Genomic DNA, 13,936 nt, shown 5'->3' with positions numbered 1-13,936 from the left:
TTAATTAATTAATTTATTTTTGCTGTGTTGGGTCTTTGTTTCTGTGCAAGAGCTTTCTCTAGTTGCGGCGAGCGGGGGCCACTCTTCATCGCAGTGCGCGGGCCTCTCACTATCGCGGCCTCTCTTGTTGCGGAGCACAGGCTCCAGATGCGCAGGCTCAGTAGTTGTGGCTCATGGGCCTAGTTGCTCCGCGGCATGTGGGATCCTCCCAGACCAGGGCTCGAACCCGTGTCCCCTGCATTAGCAGGCAGATTCTCAACCACTGTGCCACCAGGGAAGCCCCAGGAGTATCTTCCGTGTCTCAGAGAAAGGAGCCTTGTGACTATGAACATCTGAGTTATTCTGCTGGCAGATGTGGGACTATTTAAATCTTTGACTAATGCACATAGAACCTTCAAGGAAGAAACCCATAAACAGCAAGGGCATGTATCACAGTACAGGACAAACCTACTAGGAGTTCAAGATTAGAGGATGCATATCTGACACACAAAGTGGAATGGAGAGGGAGAGCACAGTTTCCTTTACTGTTGGCTTATTCAGATTGATAAAGCTTGTCCTGCTTGGCCCTTTTTCTTACTTGTTGAGCCGTGTTGGTGTATCAGTAAGGTAATTGTCGCTGTGTAACCCCCACCCCCAGTTAATTGCATAAAACAGCGACCATCTATTTGCACACAATTCTCTGGGATAGCACTATAGGCTGAGTTCAGCTTGGTATATGACTTCTGCTGGTCTCACCTGGGATCGTGAATGTGGCTTTAGGCATTTGGTGGCCTAACAGGGGCTGGATGGTTTAGAATGGCCTCACTCATGTGTCTGATGGTTGTCAGGCTGTGTAGTTCAGGCCCTTGTCTTTCTGTGTGACCTCTCCAACAGTCTAGCTCAAGTTCATTTGCATCATGACTTCTAGCGTCAGTCATAAGGGTGGGGGAGGGGCAACATCCTAATACACGAATTCTCAAGCCTCTGCTGTATCTCATCTGATAATGTCCCTTTGGTCAAATCAGTCACATAGACAAGTCCAGATTGACGGGGTGGAGGATAAACTCTGTCTCTTGATAGAAGGAGTGGCAGAGTCACATTTCAAAGGTTTTGCATAAAGGGGTGGTAGGAATTGTTCCAGCCATCTTTGCAAACAGTCTACCACAGTCGGACAGGGAACCCGAGGCGGGAAGGATATAGTTGAAGGGTTTGTTCGGTGGTTACACGTGGCATATAGGTTTAATAAAATATTAGGCACTGTATGACAGTGTACTCGGTATTATATTTCAACAGAAGAATAGTTGTGTGAAAGTGGTTTGTACCATCCATGTTCTTAGTGATGAATGGATTCTGTGCATATTAGTCATTCAGTTAAATATTTATGGGACATTATTCATGGGCCAGCCCTGTTCTAGGTGATAGGAAAACAGCTGGGGGGAAAAGCACACACAATTCAGTATGTATAAAAGTCACAAGTGGGCTTCCCTGGTGGCACAGTGGTTGAGAGTCCACCTGCCAATGCAGGGGACACGGGTTCGTGCCCTGGTCCGGGAAGATCCCACATGCCGCGGAGCGGCTGGGCCCGTGAGCCATGGCCGCTGAGACTGCGCGTCCAGAGCCTGTGCTACGCAACAGGAGAGGCCACAACAGTGAGAGGCCCCCGTACCGCAAAAAAAAAAAAAAAAAAAAAAAAAAAAAAAGTCACGAGTAACAAAGAGAAGTTTAAAACAGTGGTGTGGCTTTTGATTTGGGGTTTGAGGCAGCTGAGTTTGTTCTTCATGCAAGAATGCCACACAGGCAGATTTTTATCAAGAATTTAGCCGCCGTGAAATTTGGTTTTAAAGAGCAACTTGGTAACTGGTTTCTCTGCTAACAGCAAATATGTATTTTAATTCTTGTATTCAAGAAACTACCTTAAAAAGGGAGATTCACGTACTTTTCTACTAAAGAAGGCTGATCTTTCAATCAACAGATATTAAAGGAATAAATCAATTATTGTATTCTCATATCTACCAATCTAAGTAATTCTAGTCTATTAGTTATAAGCTGTTCAGACAGTTATTCAGTCTCTAGCATCTCCCATCTACTTGCCCAGGTGGGTTGGACTGTGAAGAAACCTTTTTGGAAGAGTCTTATCTAAATGGAATAAGTTAAGACACTTGGACTCTGTTGCTTGTCAGGCCAGATTAGTGGGGTCCTTAGTGCTAGGGTGTCAGAAGTAGATAACCCTAATTGCATGGGAGCTGAGAGTTTTTCTTTACAGCAGCAGTCTTATGTACTCTTGCTAAGATTGTATTCTTATAGGATGAAAATAGGTATAAAAATGACCTGTTCAGTTTTCCAGGTTGGGGGAAAAAGTCTTTTATAATTAAAATAATTGTGACCCATGTTTTGAAAAAAAAAATCAGAACATTTCTACTGTTCTCTTTTCTCTTCTGTTTGATCTGACAATCTGCTTGAATCCAGTGGTGACAATACTGGAAAAACGTGTTGCTCTAAAAATGTCACCTTTTGTTGCATGACCCTGGAAAGGTGGGGAAGTGGGAAGTGACTTTTTTCTTTCTTCTTTCCTTTCTTTTTTTCACCTTTTTATTAAAAAAACTTTTTATCACTGACATATGTTTGTTAGCATCCCCCTTCCCCCCGCCCCCACCAGCCATGTTTATAATGTTGAAACTGAAAGAAAAAATGGAGCTGAGCTGAGTTACAGTTAAGTGACTTTTGCTTGTGGCATTGCGCTAGTCTTTGTACAAAATGACCTAAACCAACACTGCTCCTGCTGCCAGGAATTTAAGATCGAAATGGAAAGGAAGATAACTGGTGTTCTGGTTTGCAGTGTGAGAGCGTTACCGTCTGTTAAAATAGGAGCGTTAATCCCTCTGAGAGTACATTTAAATTCTACATTAAATTTAAATTCAACATGAAATGTACTGTCTTTCAGCAAGTACATTTAAATTCTGATATTAAAGTCCCCTAGATATAACATGAAATGATTTTGTTTGAATACCCAAGGGATAACTGTGACTCTAATATTGAATTGTATGTGGTCGGAGCCCATTGTAGAGATGGACAGGCTGTGTAAGGACAGGGCCAAAGTCAAGGCCCCATTGGATAGGTATGGGTATGGGTAGGGAGGAGGGGAATGCTGGGTTACTGTAGACTGAAATAGGAGGATAAAGATGAGAGAGGGAAACACCAGTTCTAGTCAGAATCGGGGAAGGCATAGCTCTTGCTCACAATTAGCCGTGGTTGGTGACAGAATTTTTGGCAAGTATGACAGGGCTTTGGAGGACTCTTATCCAGGGTCATGAATTAATCTAGAGATTTATTTTGAAAGGTATTTTCCATGTATAAATCTGTGCTCTCCATTTACCAGCAAAATGAATAAACATTATTGACCATCTGTCTTTAGAAATATTCTTGAAAAGTATAAAATGAATGGTCAGGCAGTAGAACTAGTGTTTTTAAAAGGACGAAACCATGCAACATTAAGACTTAAGATGTTAAAATGGGTATATTTTATTATTTCTTTTGCAGACATACATTGGAAGTGTGGTTATATCTGTTAACCCATACCGGTCATTGCCCATTTATTCACCAGAGAAAGTGGAAGATTACAGGAACAGAAATTTTTATGAACTGAGCCCGCACATGTAAGTACGCTATTAAAGCATTAAGTTTCTCTTTCACTCCAGAGCTGTCTAGTTGACAGATGTGTCCAGCTGTTTCCTTTGAGTCTCAGGAAAATGTTTTAGTCATTTTTAAAAATTAGATGAAGGAATGTGGAAGTTAATTGTTATGCCTTATTTTAAACTAAAAAAAAAAAAGGGGGCAGAATATTTCATTTGGCCTCAGGCTCTTTAAGTTCTGAAATATTTGGGTTCAGTATGTAAAGTATCTTCTGTTAAAAATTCTGTGTAAGTAGCAGCTGCTGCTAATTATTTTTTTTCAAATAAAACAGGAATGTGCATTGTTTGTTATTATAAAGAGCGCAAGCAGCATTTTCATGCTCTTGTTGGGTCAAGAAAGAGCCCAAGTGTTGGGTTGTGTAATAGTTTTTGAGGAAAAGGGCTAAGTAATCCCTTCAGTTTATAATCTTCATGGACATTGTTCACCAGATGTGTACATTAAGCCAATGATTTCACCCTCCCTAAAGTTAGTCACTTGTTTGATTTTTCTGAGGTCACTTGTTATTGTAAATAATTCCTGTAAATAATAATCTACAATAATTACACAGTGCTGAGGTTGAGAAACCCTGAACTAAAGTGAAAGAATCTGCAGAGTTTTAGTTGTGTCCTAGCAGAAAAGAGTTTTCTGTGTATGATTGAAGATGGACTCTATTATTTTTGCTAGAAAATAAATCTAATAAAGAATATACATACCACTGTCCAGATGTTTATTTTAGTTTCTTTTGATAGTGGAGCATACAGTGACATTTTTGGACTGTTTGGAACTAAAGATTTAAATAATTTGTAAAAATGAATAACCATTTAACACAGTATTTTAAAGATTTAAAGATTTAAATAATTTGTAAAAATGGTTATTAAAAATTAAACACAGTATTTTACCAATCAAGCGGATTCTGATTATTCAGTTTTCTCCTAGAAGTAGGTTTTGCAAGTGAACTTGTTTCATTTTGCCTTAACAAAAATAAAATCTATTGGGATTGACATATATACACTAATATGTATGAAAATGGATAACTAATAAGAATCTGCTGTATAAAAAAATAAAATTCTAAAATTCAAAAAAAAAATCTGAAATTTGTTTGATAAAGTTATCCCTATAGTTAAAGTCCCTGCAATAAAATACCTTATTTGATGCCTTAATATTTATTTTAAATTCTAGGCCTTGAAGCCATGCCTCTCAAATGCTTAGATCAGCTATGTCAGAATCCCCCAGGAGCTTATGAAAAACCTAGTTTCCTAGGCCTTACCTCTAACAAGCCAGAAATCTACATTTTTCACAAGCTTTCCAGGTGATTCATATGTATGTGCAAGTTTGAGAACATGTTGTCTCAGAGATACATTTACAAATGTTTTCCCTTCCTTAACTGCTTACTACAAATTATGATCTTTTACAATAATAGCATTAACGATAATAGTAACAGTAATGACTTGTATTTATTGAATACTTACTATGTGCAGGTACTTCTCTACATACTTTCCATATATTATAACTCACTTCATTCTCAAAATAATCCTGTGAGGAAGGTACCATTACAAATGGGGAAATTGTCTCAGAGAAATAAGTCATTTATCAAAGCTCGTGGGTCGGGAGCAGAGGTGTGAAAACAGTCATCTGCTGTGCCTCTCAGCTGGAAATGAGTTCCACCGTTTTCTTCTTATGGCCTCTTACTGTGCAGTTTTATTCTGCTACCTTTGGGTTGCCTGTGTTCCTGCATCCTGGACCCTCCAGGATAACTTAGCTGTGCCTCAGTTTGCTTCCAGAGACCACATGCCATTCTTCCATTTGCAGCTTAAATCTCCACTTTGGGGTTGTTTAGATATATAATAGATGTCCATTCTAGAACATAGAAATTCATGCTGTGGAATACCCACTTTTATCCCTGTTCCTGAAAGATTCCTGTAAGAGGCTACATAGCACTGCTACCCAAGTTCACCCCTTACCCCCCAAGGGAAAAAACCACACCAGCAATAAAATAAATTCCCAGTGTGCTTAAGATTAAAGACAGAATCTTTTTACCATGATCTATAAAACATTGTGCATGGGGTGAAAGGTACAGTCTCATCTAATAAATCTGAATTCCCTAGATTCATATCACAGCTCCCTCCCCACCTCACTTTGTTCTTTCAGTCCTCAGCACACTCCTTCCCACCATGTCATCTTTGCACATTCTGTGCCTTCTGCCTGGAATGCTTTTCCCTCCCTTTTCCCCAAGGCAACTCCTGTTCTTCCTTTAGATCTTAGATTGCATTAGACCTCAAGGAAGAAATGTCCATCCGTCACCCCCTCCTTGCCAAGGTCAGATCTATTGCTCTTGTCACAGTTACAGTTAAACATTTCTTGATGGGATTATTTGATTCATGTCAGCTTCACCTGCCATGCCAGCTTTTGCTCACCATAATATTCTTAGCACCTGAGAGTAAGTGTTCAAAATATATTGAACAGGACTTGGTTTGAGTCCCAGCTTTTCCATTTACAAACCATGTCATCTTGAGCAAATTACTTGAAAAAACTTCAACTCAGAAATTAAGTAATTTGTTGTGTACAATGGGAAAATAATTATTAACTCATAGGATTTTTGTGAGGGAAAACTGTCTAGTAGATATTTAGAAAATATAATTATCTGATATAAGTAAAGTGCTTAGCAGGGAATCTGTCGTTATGGACAACTGATGCTATTAACAGTGATAAATATAATAATTAATGTAATAATGAGATATGTGGGACACATTTCCGACATCTTAACAGGCTCTTCCTTACCACTTTGTCCTCCACGGTGGGACATTTCCACTTCCTTTAATGCATTTTCCTGCATTATTCTTTGTGAGTGTCCATCTTTGACAGCATCTGAAACAGGGTCAGTGCTAGCTAGGTTCCCTACTAAAACCCAACCTGACCTTCTCTCATAGGATCTTTGTGATATAATAGGATAAGATGACTTCAAGCTTTTGATTCATTCTAATCATAACTCTTCAAGAATTTGGCTCCAATTTGAATAAAAAAGAACTTAAAAGCAACTGACAAAGGATTAATCTCCAAAATTTACAAGCAGCTCATGCAGCTCAATAACAAAAAAACAAACAACCCAATCCAAAAATGGGTAGAAGACCTAAACAGACATTTCTCCAAAGAAGATATACAGATTGCCAACAAACACATGAAAGAATGCTCAACATCATTAATCATTAGAGAAATGCAAATCAAAACTACAATGAGATATCATCTCACACCAGTCAGAATGGCCATCATCAAAAAAATCTAGAAACAATAAATGCTGGAGAGGGTGTGGAGAAAAGGGAACCCTCTTGCACTGCTGGTGGGAATGTAAATTGATACAGCCACTATGGAGAACAGTATAGAGGTTCCTTAAAAAACTACAAATAGAACTACCATATGACCCAGCAATCCCACTACTGGGCATATACCCTGAGAAAACCATAATTCAAAAAGAGTCGTGTACCAAAATGTTCATTGCAGCTCTATTTACAATAGCCAGGAGATGGAAGCAACCTAAGTGTCCATCATCGGATGAATGGATAAAGAAGATGTGGCACATATATACAATGGAATATTACTCAGCCATAAAAAGGAATGAAATTGAGTTATTTGTAGTGAGGTGGATGGACCTAGAGTCTGTCATACAGCGTGAAGTAAGTCAGAAAGAGAAAAACAAATACCATATGCTAACGCGTATATATGGAATCTAAGAAAAAAAAAAGGTAATGAAGAACCTAGGGGTAAGACGGGAATAAAGACACAGACCTACTAGAGAATGGACTTGAGGATATGGGGAGGGGGAAGGGTAAGCTGTGACAAAGTGAGAGAGTGGCATGGACATATATACACTACCAAATGTAGAATAGATAGCTAATGGGAAGCAGCTGCATGGCACAGGGAGATCAGCTCGGTGCTTTGTGACCACCTAGAGGGGTGGGATAGGGAGGGTGGGAGGGAGGGAGACACAAGAGGGAAGAGATATGGGAACATATGTATATGTATCACTTTGTTATAAAGCAGACACTAACACACCATTGTAAAGCAATTATACTCCAATAAAGATGTTAAAAAAAAGAAAAAGAACTTAAGCAGCTGCTCAAACCAAGTACCTTGAAAATTGCCGATTAATTTGCCCCAGATTACACTTGGAATTTCATTTGACCTGTTGTTCACTGTTAGTCTGCAAAACCATCCAGATATTTCTCTCATAACTCATGTGTTTTTGAAGGTGTCCAGAAATTCTCTCTCTTTAAATTTCAGGCAATTGAAACATATTTACATTCTACTTAAGTACGTGACTCAGAGAGCAGAAATGTATAAATGAATCAAATGAAGATAAACAGTGGCTTCTTATCTATGTTCCTTTTCAAAAATGGTTTTCTGTTGTCATGCCTCTTCTCTTCCCTTCTCTGGATTCCTATCCCCTGTATGTTTGGAGCTACACCTTGAGCGTGATAACGCTGGGTGGCTTGCCCAGAGAAATGAGAGCCCTGCTGGGCAGCATAGATGATACTGTTTACCTTTCTAATTGTGTCAGCTGTGTCTTTCCAGCATGATTTTAAAATATTTTGCACATAAGGAATTTTTCTTAAATATCCCATTGAGGACTTAGTACATTTCAGACCACTCAGTAACTGCGTTCAATGGAGACCTGCCTCAGAGGCCAAACGTCAGGGATGGGAAAGAATGATAGGGGAGAGAGATAAGGGAGGTGACTGAACTGTTCACTCTCCCTCCACTCAGAGTAGCACGGTGACAAACACCTTCTGATATTTTAGTTACCACATCCACTGGCCTTCCCTTGGGTGATGGCCTTTTCACCTTGCAGCACTAGATAGAGTTTATCACCCTCAGATGGATCTTCCTAAAACCAGATCATGCTATTCCCGGAAACCCTCCTGGGCTCCCCGTTACTATTTGAGTGAAGTCCACGTTCCCTGGCTTACTGTTCAGGCTCTGGGCAGTCCAGCCTTCGCCCTCCTCGCCAGCCCAGACACCACTTCATGCCCTCATGGAACCGCCTTTTGAGTCGCCGCTTTCCGTGTCTTTTCCTCTCTGCCTCTCCCACCTGATACCCCAACTCTACTCTTAGCATCCTGCCTGTCTCCTAGGTTCTGTCTTAAAGGCTCGATCAGCTCCAGACTAACCCACCAGTGACTTGTCCTGCCTCTGAGTTCTCAGAGCCACTCGTGTGATCTGGCACACCACCTTTCTTACTGTGGTTAATTGTGTTCCAGTGTCATCGTCTTTAATGAGATAGAAGCTTCTCTAGACCAGGAACTTTATCCTGTGCATCTCTGGGGTGCTTTCAGTGCTTTTCTCTTAAGAGCTCAATAACAAGAGAACAAAAGAGGTCTTAAAGAATCTTTCATTACATTCTACTTGTACTATCTCATCTCTGACAATTCAAGGAAATCAAATTATTCTTGGCATGCTCTTTGCCGGGTTTATTCAAAACTTCATGCGGTGTAATGAGATTTTTTTTTTCATTTTTATAAAAACGTAGACTCAAGTATTATAGTGCTTTTCAACACTGAGTGTTCAGTTCAATTTATTCCTGATGCAGTGCACTCACCACCTAATTATATGCAGTGTCTAGCGAAGGGAACGCGCCGCCCAAAGGAAAAGGGCCCCACCACCGATGCTTCCCGGTAGTCACGACCCAGGAGTGAGCTGAAATGTGTCCTTCCCAGATTGAGCCATGGTGTGGTGGCCATAGTACGTAGGCATTACAAGCACTATTTGAAGCAAGCTGTCTTTCCATTTCAGTAAATGAAAAGCCTTGCAACAAATTCTAAAAACTGAGAAAAATGTCTTAAGGCCTTGAAAAATGTCTGGCTACTCTCACCTAAAAATGGACAAGTGATTAATGGGAGGATTTGGAATATGTTCCTGTCAGTTGTCCAGATGTGAGCCCCCTGTCTCTAGGGAACCTCCGACCCCTAATTTTATGACAGTTGATTTTGCAGGACCAGATACTAGTGCCCAGAGAATGACATTGCTAGAAAGCTTGTGTGTTTTGAGTCCTTGTTAATCGTGTTATTTTACTCCATTCAGGGTGAACCAGATACATGTTATAAAAAACATTTCTGACTATATCTCAAAATGTGCCAGTGCTGTGGTTGGGTGTCCAGAGCTTAGGATAAGGGTTTAGGGCAGAAGCCCCAGGTGTTGTCCCTTTTCTTGTTATCAGAATTTTCCTCTATAGCGGAGTTGAAATTCTGTGAGTACAATTTTATTTGTCTTGAGAACTTTTATGACAGCTAGATTCTGAATTCTCATAGAGGTTGCTTGTACAACTGGGTGTTAAAGTACTTTTTCAAGGAAAGTGAGAAGGAGTGTGTGTGTGTGTGTTTGTGTGTGTGTGTTTGTGTGTTGATGTGATGTCACTGAGGCTTTTGTATTATTTCCCTCATTTCCTTTTTGGAATAGTGGAGCCTCCCTTGATTCAGTCCCTCCCAGAAAACCACTTGCAAAAAAGGGTTTTATGCTTTCCCATCTAGCATTCTTTCTACTTTTTGCTTTAGGAAAGTTACTCATTTACTGAGCAAATGTTTATTGAGAACTTACCATATGCCAGACTCTCTTTTAGGCACTGACATACAGCAGTTGAACAAAGCAGATAAAATTCCTGTCTTTGTGAGGGAGACAATCCTCAAACTTAAGTATACAGACCAAGATTGTTCAAACCATTGGTTAGGGGGGAAAAGGGTAGAGCAAAGGGAGGGAAGCTTTTGTGAAAAACAAAATGAATTTAAATAGTATTCTTATAAAGCACCTCTAAGCCACGTTCTCTCAGGTAGTTTAAGTCAGTAGCCCATAGGTTGTGATCTGGAAGGGTCTGCATCTGTGTACATCTCTAATCCACATGAGTAACTTGTGCAGGGGGCAATCTGAGCTCCGTCTTACTCTTTAGTTGGGATACCTTAAGTTAACATCTCATGTGGAATGCCACCATCTCAAAGAGTTCAAATTGCCCCTTTCCCTTTCTGCACGACTGTCATGGGTCAGGATAAGCAGTCACCATATTTGCTGTCTTGGCAGATACTTGTTGGATTCTGGACAAATGTGGATGAGAAGACTTCTTGATATAGAGAGATTGATTCCTGTTAGCAGTGTGATGCAATGTGGTAGTGAAGAATAGGTGTTAAATTGAAGCTTCCTGAGGCTGGGTCCATGCTGAGAGACACGTCTGGGCTTCGCACTGAATCAGATTTTACGAAGCTCCATGAACTGAACTTCCTGCCTTTCACTCTCAAACTTTTATTCTCAGTCTGTTGCTTTATGGGAGTTATTTTCAAAACAGTGTCTTTCAGAATATATACTCTTGGCAGAAAGGGACCTCAGCTAATTTCTCTTTCAGATTGTGAACTTTTAAAGTTGGAAGTTTAGTTCTATACTACCATAATGTTTTTACTGTGAAAATCATTGTGATAGAAGAATACATTTATTAATGAAAAGTGTTTTTGTATGTCTGAGAAGTCTCAGAATCCTAATTTCTAGATCCCTAATTAGAATTTTTATCACTTCTCAGAAAATGCACATCTCAGACTTGAAAGTTTATTTTGAAAAGGCAATTCATAAAGCCGAGCACACGTTCATACCAGAATACGTGATTATTTCATTGGTGTATAATATTAAAGGGAAAAAATGGATTCTTGACAAGATAGGTTGCTTCCTGCCAGAATGTTACAGGACTTTCACAGGCCCTGAGAAATGCTGCAGCCTCCTGGAAGAGATCCATTTCATCCAAAGGAGTGGCACTGAGACCTCAGCCCTGCAAAGCGTTAGCCTAACACTTCATCTGTGCTTGGAACCCACGTGAGGCGTGCTGTCTAGAGGGGGTGTGTTCGGGGAGGGGTGCCCCCTTTGTTGTTGAAATAAGACTCACTGCTGTGGTCTGGTGCTGGGACTTGTGTGGCAGTAGGACCGAGTGGGTGGGTCGAAGGGGACTGTGTGGGAGTTTGTCTAAACAGGGGCTGGCAAATACTGGTCCTGATCCAGTCTGGGGAAATCAGCAAAGCCAGGAGTAATAGAAACAGCGCAGTAAGGCACTTAGGGGGCCCATCCTTGGGAGACTGGGGAACCAAGAGTGGGCACTGGGGCTGTCACGGGACAGAAATCCGTGCAAGGGAAGCAGGCCCTGGAGGACCAGCCTGAGGAAGGGGGTTTGCTGCTGTGCCCACTGTCTAGGTGTACTTTCCACCCGCTCCAGCCTGTCTCAGGGATCCAAACCCCCGAGCAGAAGTGATTGTTCATTTCATTCGATCAACATTATTAAGCATCTACAGTATGTGTGAGGTGTTGGGGATACAAAAATTATTCATCCCTAAAGATTCACAGCCTAGTGTGGGAAACAGACCAGTGAGCAAATAACTAGAGGAGAGAGAGAACTGCCGTGAAAAAGGTGGGAGATCAGAGTGACCAAGTGTTCAGGCCTGCCCTGGACAGTCCGTCACTCCTGTTGTATCAGCATAATTATCAGTAGTGCCCCCTGTCCTCACAGGTGTCTGAGTGTGGTCCCCGTGGATAGGGTGCTGTGGGTGTGCCAGGGAGAGGGTGTTCAGCCCTGCCTGAGGAGCTGGGGGATGGGACAGTGGGAGTCTTGAAGGATGAATTTGCCACATAGATAAGGAATAGGATTTAGGCCCAGGAGATAATTTTCCCAGCAGGGGGAATAGTGTTGATCCAGTGATTCAGCAGTTGTTATTTGAGTGCCTGTCAAGTGCCGGGCATGAGTGCAGGTACTGGGCAAATATCTTGGCCCTTTTGAGCTTACATCCTAGCAGGGGGAGAGACCATAAACCAGAGAAGGAAATAAACTAAATGGTGTTGTAGATGGTGACAAGTGCACAGAAGGACTGTGTGAGGTGAGGGTTCCACGGTGTACCATTTGAAATAGGGTGGCCAGGGATACCTCACTGAGATGGTGATACTGCAGTCGTGTCCTGGGGGGTGAGGGGGCGAGCCGTGTGAAGTGCGGAGGGAGGAGTGTTCTGGGCCAAGGGGACAGCACGTGCCAAGAACTGAAGGGGAGACCCCGAGATACGACATGGCCCGTCCGTGATCTCAATTCCTGTGATTCCCAGAGGCTGGAATGCAGGATGCAAGCTGGGAAGGGGGATATGTGGCAGAAGAGGAAGAGCAGTTCTGAGTCACAAATGGCTTGTGTGCTAAGGATTTGCAATTTTAAGCAGGCAGAAGGAGAGATAAGATCAGCCTTGAGATTTGAACTGTTCTGGAGCCCCAGGGGAAGAGGAACTCAAGGACAGTAAAACTTAGGGATCTGGTTGGCTTTGGCAATAATCTAGACTAGAAGGGAAGAGGGCAGAGTCTCATCTGGAAATGGGGGGACATTTCAGAGGCAAACCCACAGAACCCAGTGGGAGTGACTGAAGAGTGAGGGGGGCGGGAGGGAGGCTCAGAGGCCAGTCATGACTCCCGGCTGAGCTGGGGGTGTGGATGCCAAGCAATCCCGAAAAGCTGAACTAGTCTGGAGACGGCCTTGTAAAGCAGCGGTGGGCACTGGGGGTTGGCGTGAACATGGAGTAGGGGGCTTCCTCCCTGCCGCCTTCGTGTTCCCTGATCCAAGCATGGGGACAGGGTGGCTTATCTGAATTTAGGGAGGAGAACGTGTGTAGACCTACATTTCCAGTATTGGCTCCTTTGCACTCATGCTCAGTCACTGAGCATTTCTCTTTTATAAATGTGCTTCTGAACGGTTTTAAGTAAAATTTGAATAATCCCTCATTAGTATATGAATTTACCATGTAGCTGTTTTACTGTTAAGGTAATTATTTGTTCTGTGTTCAGTTGTTTATGCCTCTTAACTCCTTGGCTCTACGTTGCTTTGATCTTTCTCCTCAGGTGCTTATGATTTGGGAAGCAAATAGACCCGCTTTTGCTGTGTGTGAACTCCCCTCTCCCATGTTTTCTGCTTTTTGGGTCTGTGGTTAGCTGTGTATATTTTTAAGAGAGTGCAGTTTTGTAGTCTTATTTTCTTACTCCTTAAATATGATGGCTTGAAATTTCAGCATTGAGACATTCACTGCTCTCATCAATTCCCATGGTCCCTTATCACCTGTTTGTTTTATTCCCCTGTGGCCCAAGAGCAGATGTTGTGTGTTTTCTGATACCAAAGGTACGGTTATTTCCAATACCAATTCTCCGACGCCAGCTGGGTGTCTAACGATACAATTCAATTCTGGTGCTAACTACCCAGAGTTATTGCAGGTCCCAGAGGTCAACGGCTCAGCCGCACAAGACAGCCCCC

The 13,936-nt window shown here is 41.8% G+C and overlaps 1 protein-coding gene across 3 annotated transcripts in view; it reads left to right on the top strand.

Annotated features, from left to right (window-relative positions):
- Positions 1-13,936, top strand: part of MYO1B (myosin IB) — a 185,255-nt gene that overhangs the window by 48,501 nt on the left and 122,818 nt on the right. For all 3 annotated transcript variants that reach the window (XM_060107000.1, XM_060107002.1, XM_060107001.1), the window contains exon 3: positions 3,517-3,632. In XM_060107000.1, coding sequence (XP_059962983.1) covers positions 3,517-3,632 — 116 coding nt within the window. The remainder of the gene's footprint in view (positions 1-3,516; positions 3,633-13,936) is intronic.

The sequence above is a fragment of the Mesoplodon densirostris genome, chromosome 8, assembly GCF_025265405.1.
Source record: "Mesoplodon densirostris isolate mMesDen1 chromosome 8, mMesDen1 primary haplotype, whole genome shotgun sequence".
In the NCBI taxonomy this organism is placed as follows: domain Eukaryota; kingdom Metazoa; phylum Chordata; class Mammalia; order Artiodactyla; family Ziphiidae; genus Mesoplodon; species Mesoplodon densirostris.
Note: the sequence above shows the minus strand (reverse complement) of the source record. Positions and strands in the feature narration are given on the sequence as shown.